General features: G+C 32.9%; 1 protein-coding gene across 1 annotated transcript; it reads left to right on the forward strand.

The window, feature by feature from the left end:
* Positions 1 to 3,884: 3,884 nt before the first annotated feature.
* On the forward strand, positions 3,885 to 5,072 carry LOC110116377 (5'-nucleotidase domain-containing protein DDB_G0275467-like; the record flags this gene model as incomplete). The annotated part of the gene is made up of 5 exons (XM_020849918.2): positions 3,885 to 4,055; positions 4,147 to 4,183; positions 4,282 to 4,452; positions 4,704 to 4,840; positions 4,923 to 5,072. Coding segments are annotated over exons 1-5 (534 nt in total), but the record flags the coding sequence as incomplete, so codon positions are not given.
* Positions 5,073 to 9,331: the final 4,259 nt, after the last annotated feature.

Raw genomic sequence — 9,331 nt, forward strand, 5'->3', positions numbered from 1 at the left:
TTGCTGGACTTCTGCCTGACGCTGTCATACTGATCTTCGTCGTCAGACTACAGTCCTTCCGACCCCCGTCGCCAGCCGACTACGGTCCTCCTGACTTACGTCGCCCGCCGACTACAGTCTTTCCGACATCCGTCGCCCGTTGAATACGGTCCTCCTGACTTACGTCGCCCGCCGACTACAGTCTTCCGTCGCCAGCTGACTACGGTCCTCCTGACCTACGTCGCCCGCCGACTGCAGTCCTTCTAACAAAGCGAACATGTCAATAGTGATTCTTTGTATTTACATCATGTAATGTACTCCATAAGATGTACATCAAGCTAAGGCCTTCTCCCAAGGATGGGCCTTATTTTTAATCGACTGCAATACTAATGGATTCATTCAAACCGGCTAGGCCCTGTGGTTTTTCCCCCTTTTCAGGGGTTTTCCACATAAAAATCTTGGTGTCTCATAAATGCTAGACCCTTTCTCTTATTTGATTGCGTGCCGGATTTTCGTACAACGCTAAGACGATAAATTTTATATTTCTCTACCATCGCGAATACTCATGGACGGAACAAATATAATATTTAATTTAATTATTTTTTGTATAAAATTCAAATAAATCATTGTAGGACTTCAACATTATATAAAAATATCTATAAAATAAACCATATTATTTAGAAAATATCATGAAATTAGTTTGTAAAACAAAGACGTGATGGTCCTGAAATCTTCACTTGTACCAACAAGTATCAAATTTTTAAAGATTTTCATCGGTGCCCATAAATTATAAGAAAAAATTGTGTAAATTAAAATACTACAATCAAAATATTATGGTGAAGATAATTTGCGATTTGGAGTTATAATGACTTCAAAAAAAATTGTTAAAGTCAAAATACGGTCTATTACATATTCTAAATGTACGTGTTAGGGGATTGTTGTGAGCTATAAGAGGCCATAATCTTTTGAGATTCTATGTGAGATAAAGATATGTGATATGTTCTAGTGCTATAAGCACAAACAAAAAGAGAGTCATAAGGGAAAAAATCCTTTGAGGTTTTATCTAGGTCCAGAAAATATGATATGAAGAGCTCTATGATATGAATTTCAATTTGTTTATTTGTTCAATATTGTTATTTAAACAAGGAATAACTGTTATGCATTTATTATATCTCATAATATAATGATTTATTTAAACTACATTGCTTCTAAATATTCAGCCAAATATTTGATAAAAGAATATTTAGAAATTTAGATTGGTTTATGTGGCATGCTGAGCTATTATAGCTCATTGTAGTTTTATTTCTTATTTTTAGGATCTTGGAAGGGGAAGAAGATTGTGGACTAGTAGTTCAGGATTAGATATGAGATTATATATATTTTTTTATTTTGATTTTTGTATAATCATGGCTAGTTAAATCTTCAGTTATGTAGCTTTTACCTGTAGCTATGTACTATAGTATAGATACTTATTTTGATGAAATGAAGAAAACTTTATAGATGAGTTTATTTTCAGTATTTGAATGTTTTGGTAGCTTTATATTATGTAGTTTATTTTAACAAATATTAGCAAAAAAATTAAAATAATTTCAAAACAAAATATTGGGATTTGCATGTCACAGCTCAACATAATAGGATTTGTCCTAGTCGGATTGGGTAATGACAGTTTGGAGATCATTGTCATATCTTATTATGAGCAAGAATGCTTTTAGAGTGAGTAAGGCGAGTGTGGAGAGTAAAATTTTACTATTTGGGTGATATTTATTTCCACTTTGACTCTTGTACTTTCTCCTTTATGCAATCAATGAGTTGTGTTTTTCTATTTTAATTCAATGGTTTGCTAATTCTCTAGTTTTAGGCTAATGATGTAAAACCTTTGTTAGTATTAATGTAGAATTTTGCGCTTTAATGAATTATTGTATATTTTTAATATCTCATGCTTTTAATTTAATCTATGTGATGGTAATTATAGAGTTAAATATAGTTTGATATATTATCTAGATAGAGGAATATTATAATGATTAGGAGTATTTAAATAGAATTATTGCATACCTAGATATATGATGATTAGTGTTTTAGAGTTTATGGAGAATTAGTAATTGTAGGAGGGACATAAATCTTCCTTCACTTTCTTATAAGCTTGATGGAGATCTAAGGATGTATATGCTCTGATTCACAACTAACTTATAAGAGTCTACTTAGGAAAGTTTGGGAACTTCACGATCATTTGTCCAAAATATTTTATCAACTGGTATTTTATCTTTTCTCTCATAATTTTTTAGTAGAGACATAATCTAAAACTTGATTTTTATTGGTAAGATAAATATTTTAGCTAGAGTAAACAATACTAGAACATTTGCATTATTACATAATACTTTCTTATGAGATCGACACTTTATCATATCAATTTTATTACTTGATCGATACGCGTACTTACATTATTTGATAGAATTTTATATCAAAGAAAACTAAAGCATATTTCACATATATGTGCCTAACACACACCTGCGCAACCCAGCCCCACGCACATCATAGAACCCTATTGGTTATTGGCTAGTCGGGGTCGATGGGCCCTCGGATTGACGACTCTACTTGAAATCACTAAATTTATTTGGGTTGGTGTTTACCATCCCAGTGATAGATATTTGATAAACTGACTATAGTATATGCCTATGAATGTTAAATATAGTTGGACATGAATTGAAAATGATAAATGACTCATAGGTATTTGAGGTACATATATATTTAATGTTATACATTTGTAAGAATTAAAATGATTTGACATTAGTAGCTATTTGACATATACAAAGGATACATGGAATGTGCCATTATTACTACTTACACATTGTCTCTTTTTATAGTAGGTATTGCAGGCGTATTTAGTGGATTATCACCAAAGGAGCATAGTTACTAGTAATAGATATTTTTTGGCATTTTATATTTTGTAATAGTTTATTATGCTTTTGATTATGAGGGTTGGTTAGTTTCTTTCTAGCTTTTTGTTTTATTTACATTCATTTTAGCTTGTATCAGAACTATTGTTATTTATATATATTAATTATTTGCATTTTATTAATGAATTGACTTTTTAATTCACTTCATTTATTTACTCTGTTGTACATATCATGTTGTATACCTTTTATATGCATATTTCTCTTTGTGAATATAAAACATGTCTTTCTATCACTTCATCGTGTCCCATGTTGCTGGGGTGTATCGCCGATCGGACCCGGGGTGTGATACATGCACTATGCACTCTGCACTTGTATTTAGGGATTAATTAAAGGTGAGGAATAATTATAGTACATCTTTGACTTTCTTTGCCTAAGGTCACATTAAATGATGATATTTTTAATTTTATCATCAAGAAATATATTGATCAATGAAATTTAGAAGAAAGATTAAATGACGATGCCAATGATAATAATCGAGAAAGCCGTAGTAGAAAATGTTTCATCTCTCACGTATGATAATATACAAGTAATTGCAGTGATATTTTAATTTGAATGAATTTTTTAAACTTTTTTTTTCTACGAAACTAAGAATGAGCCGTATTTCTTTAAATTTAGGCATTACGTGGCTTATAAAATTAAAATTTTCCTTGAATAGTTTAATAAGGGATCTATTTTAAAAATTTCAGAACTATTTAAAGTAATATATTATATATGCAATAAATTAATTATTGTGCTATACTCATCTTAAATAAATTTAAGTTTTAAAATATATTGAATTTAAATTTTGATCAATATATGCTGGCCTAATTTGTTTTAAAAATTATTTTATTATATTTAAAAAAGAAAAAAAAGAAAAATTTTTGAATTCATTTAAATAATTTATATTACATCTTCATATCTCAATTTTTGCCTATAAATAATCCTCCCGCAAATAATCCTCCCGCTCTTCCTTGTTCCTATCTCTCATTCCCAGCGCGCGCAACTTCGGAGTCCGACAGTCCGTGACGTTCTTCGTTCTTGGTTCTTGACATTTCCCATTTTAGCGGAGCTGAACATCAACTCTTTTCTCCAAGTTTATCGGCCATGAGAAGTCTCCGCCCCATCTCCAATTTTCTACGTCAAGTAGTAGCTCGACTCCAAGACACTCTGTTTGCCCCCATTCCTCTCAACTGATTTTGCTTTCTAACTCGTTTCACCTCTTCTTGCTCCTTAGAGATCCGCTCTCTGGGCAGAAAATCACATCAGACAAGGTACGCGGCGCTTTTCCCTTTAATTCTTCACGATTTTCAGTGTTGGGTTTATTTTGGTTAATGAGGAAAATTTTGGTATTTTGATATGTCAAGTACAGTTTTGGGCGTCGAAGCAGCCCGCCGGTGGTTTACTGACCAGACGAGCTCAAGAAGCGCAGCGATAATCACGAATGAGATTGAAAAAATCCGAATCGAGTTCGAGGGTGCAAAACAGTCCTTCGGCAACATCCCCGCGGCACTAAGGAAAATGCCTAAGATGAATCCTGAAGGTCTCTTTTAGTTTCTTCGTACTTGTTTGAATATTGTGGCCTCCCTCTAAACAGACATCTATTAGACGTAATTGCATTTCTCCGATTGGAAATGTGCGTACTGCTTCGATTCTTTCTTTTTAACATTTAGAAATAAAACGTAAGCAACAACAAATCTATCTAGGCGAGTCAAGTAGGCTAAACTTTTGATTCAAAGAAGCGGTAGCCTCAACTTGAAGTAACCCTAAAAATGTTCCGTTGTTTAAATATAGGCATCTACGTGAATAAGAATCTTAGGCTGGATAAAATACAAGTGTATGGGTTTGATTACGACTATACACTGGCTCATTACTCGAAGAATTTGCAAAGCTTGACGTATGATCTTGCCAAGAAGTTTCTTGTTCGTGAGGTCAGACCTCAGTAGTTTTTATTTTTAATTTTTTCTTAAATGTTTACTCGTTAATATTCTTAAATTCATGCGGTTGTGGCAGCTAAAGTATCCCGAGAGCTGCTTGCAATTTGAATACGACCCATCTTTTCCCATCAGAGGCCTTTACTTTGACAAGATGAAAGGTTGCCTTCTGAAGCTTGACTTTTTTGGGTCCATAGAGCCTGATGGTTGCTTTCTTGGACGTCAGAAGGTAGAATTGTCAAACGCAAAAGGCATTGAATTGATTTCAGCATATTGCTTGTTGTCTGTTTTGTTCTTATTAATATTTATGTGATCTACATTATATTTTTCTGATTTAAAATTTGTATTTTTAGTTTATAACAATGCTTAGTTACAAGTTTTTAGTTATTAGCTTGCTTAGCTAGGGTATTACATTCGGTTTGTTTGAATGAATTGGTTGGTTCTGAAATCCAAAAAATTGATCTGACCAAATTACATGCACAACCGAATGTAGCCGAATAGAAAAATTGTTTGATCTATTGATTTCAGTTTTAAATAAATCAAAATTTTGGGCGAATAATATATTTTTTTCATTGAATCAAAAAATCATTTCAAGTAAGCACATAAGATAGATTCAAAAGTCATGACTAGAAACAGACAAATAACTAGAAAGCAAATTTTTAAATACCTATCTAATTGCTGTTCTGACATCTTCCATGGACATAAGCTTTGCTACATGCATAATGCATTGGATGTTTAACCACCCCACTTGTGTAGTGATTTTGGTTTCAGGTGAGTAAAGGGATTAAGGAAGTGCTATAGAAAGATTGCAGGTTAAGGTAAGTATGGTAGCTGTTGTATAATGGAAGTTAACCTCTAATATATGCTAGGAATTATGAGTGAAACATCAATCATGCTGAATGATTTTAAGAGTTTCAGTCCTCTTACACGAAACACTAGCTTGTAATATTCATAATTCTTGAAGTGATCTAAAAAATATGCTTTCCATGCTAATAATTCTTTGCTACAACCACTAAGCACAATTGGAATTGATAGGCAAAACAATGAACATATAATGTATATGGATTATCTTTAAGTATCAGTATATTCAAACCATAAAACTTCCCTCACATATTAGGTGCCTGTCATATCATTGGCTACGTATCCTGTGCATGCTTAGTGAATGCTTTGCTAGTATAGATTCAAAAGATGCCTTAAGTACAACTCTATTGGACGAGGAAACATGCTTAGTACTTAATAAATCTCTCAATAACTTGACCCAATTTATTTACATATCTCCCAACAATAGCTAATTGTTCCTTCGTAGACACATCACATTACTCATTCACTAAAATTGATAAGTATGTATCGCGAATATCATTCATGGTAGAAGAAAAAGTCTTGGCAGCTGCATCACTACAAAGTTCTTTTTGAACCTTTAATGAAATTAAGTTCAAATTTAAGATTGCATTTGCCAATGAAACTTTCTGTAGTTCTTCATTATGATTAGTAAGAAATGAAGTATCTTTATATAATTCCCTTGGTAATCTGAACTAGATGACTCATCTTGGCCTCGAAATGATAATCTTTGTCGTAGAAGAAATCACACAATCAACAGTTGCATTCAACATGATCAGATATATTTTTTTTGTTCTTCTCATTCTTGCTCAACTATAGTGTAGGAAGACTATGTTTTTGATACATCATTAAGTCTTATAGTTCAGTCTCACCTTATTGTGTGCATTTCCTAGAAATTTTTTTATTTAAATTTTTTAGATTTTCACTAATAAATGAATCTCCATCACCTTAGCCTATATTAATTTGCTCTTGGGGCTTAAATAGGTAACAATAAAAGTAAAATGCAACATTTTTCTAGTCGTTGTATTCTAACCAAGTAGGATGTTCCTCAAACTATTTTACATTAAATTTGCGTGTGACATTTCTAATCTTTGTTTGGGGAAAGTCATAACTTTTCGATTGATGTGACCCCTTCAACAAATATGTTCTCTATACTTTATCCCTCTCTTTCACGTTATTTGGCATATCAACCTATACACATTATTTTCTCTTCAAATATCGATCCATTTATTAAATTCAGGATGCATTGACAACTTTTTTTTAAGAAGTTTTTGGTTGCCAGAAAATTGAGTGAAAGAAAATAATTAAAAAAATTGTTGATAAGCTTAAATCAATGATTATAAATTATTGCAAATTCATTAAAAGCTCATGTATTATTGAGATTTTCATTGTAATGCAAACAATGAGTAATATAATTTATCTCTTCTAACAACATGATTTAGATTGTGATGCACAATCAAGGTGATGCACAAGATTGTACGAATTATAGAGGAATTAAGTTAACATGTCATACTTTAAAACTATGGGAGCGAGTTATGGAGCATAGGTTGCAGCGTGATACTAATGTTTCTCAAAATCAATTTGGATTCATGCCGGGTAGATCGACTATGGAAGCCATTCATTTATTAAGAGGTTTGATGGAGAAATATAGAGATAAAAAGGAGGATCTACATATGATATTTATTGATTTAGAAGAAGCATATGATAAAGTTCCAAGAGAAGTGCTATGGAGAGTTATTGAAAAGAAAGGAGTTAATAATATTGCTTATATTCAAATCATTAAAGATATGTATGCAGGAGCTATTACTTGTGTTTAAACACAAGGTGGTTTGACCAGGTATTTCCCTATTTCGGTTGGGTTACATCAAAGATCAGCCTTAAGCTCATATCTTTTTGCTTTAGTCATGGATTTTCTCACTAGACATTTGCAAGAGGATGTACATTGGTGTATGCTTTTTGCTAATGATATTCTTCTTGTTGATAAGACTAGAGAGGGAGTTGAAAGTAAACTTGAATTATGGAGGTTAACATTAGAGACTAAAGGTTTTCGCTTAAGTAGATCTAAAACGGAATATATGGAGTGTAATTTTAGTAGTAATAGACCCAGTGAGGGGATTGTTACTTTGGGCGATCAAGTCATTAATAAGAGTACACGTTTTAGATATCTTGGATTTATTGTTCAGAGTGATGGTGAAATAGATGGGGATATTATCAGCAGAATTCAAGTTGGATGGTTGAAGTGGAGGAATGCATCAGACTTGTTGTGTGATAGAAAAGTTCCTCTCAAAATTAAGGGAAAATTCTATAAGATGGTAGTGAGGCCTGCAATGCTTTATGGTGCTGAATGTTGGCCATTAAAAGAGAAGCATAATACTAAGTTATGTGTGACAGATATGAAGATGCTCAGGTGGATGAGTGGCTTTACCCTTAGAGATAGGATACGAAATGAGCATATACGTGAAAAGGTTGGAATAGCTCCAGTAGAAGATAATATTAGAGAGAGTCGCCTTAGATGGTTTGGTCACATAAAACGGCGGCCTTCCAATGACCCGGTTAGGAGAGTAGAGGTATTAGATTTGACTTATGTTAAGAAAGGTAGAGGCAGACCTTAAAGGACTTGGTTAGAAAATATTATGAATGACATTTCTTTATTAGATTTAAACGAGAATTTGACCTTTAATAAGACACAATGGAGAAAAAGGATTCATGTAGCCGACCCCACGTAGTGGGATAAAGTAGTGGGATAAAGCCTTGATGTTGTGGTTGTTGTAACAACATGATTTAGATAGCTAAGAGATCTTGCAGACCTAGCAGGTGCATGTACTTACTTTTTACAAGAGATTACATAAACTAGCTATATGCAAAACTAACCTATCTTTTTTTTTGAGCATATAATTAAATACCATGCAATTGAGATCATGATACTTTTCCTTTTAGTTCCCTTCTTTTAGATTATAAGCTTGTAATAATATGGACTCTCACGGCCTATCCACCTTGGTTGAGGCAGCAACATTCGCTATGTTGAAGTTGTTGCATCCAATTGATGTTTTCTCCATCACATGTTAAAAAAATAGATATCATCACTAACTAAAGAGAATAGACCCTAAAAAATAAACCCTAATCTATATATTTTTTTCTACAATCATGAGTTGAACTTCTAGATCTAAGGTTTAAATAAGATGAATAGTTTTCTTCTATTTCAATCAAGAAATTTTATTTCAAATTTTGTTTTGTAATAAAAAATGTAAAACATACAACTTACCAAGTCAACGTCGTCATCGTCATCCTGCAGCGTTGTGGATATCCCAAAGCAACAGCGCGTGGGTAGGGATGTTATCGTGCAGGCAGCAGGCGGAGGACCTGAGCAGCGGCTTCTTGTAGCCGCCTAGATCAGGTTCGCGAGAAAGGACGACAAGGATTGCTGATTGCGGAGCGTCGTTTCATTTACTAATGTTGTGAGTGACGTGACAGGAGTCGAGGGCAACATAAAAATTTGAGGGGAGGGAGCAAATTTTTAATTTATCGCCATTATAAGTAAATTTTTTTAGGGTAGTTATAATGAAAAAAAGAAAAAAAAAATCTAAAATAATGTACGAAAGACTTGCTATGAGAGTTTCCATCAATCCAAAAGGTTTTTTTTTTTTTTGGGTT

This window comes from Dendrobium catenatum, unplaced genomic scaffold (assembly GCF_001605985.2).
Source record: "Dendrobium catenatum unplaced genomic scaffold, ASM160598v2 original_scaffold_164440, whole genome shotgun sequence".
Classification (NCBI taxonomy): Eukaryota; Viridiplantae; Streptophyta; class Magnoliopsida; order Asparagales; family Orchidaceae; genus Dendrobium; species Dendrobium catenatum.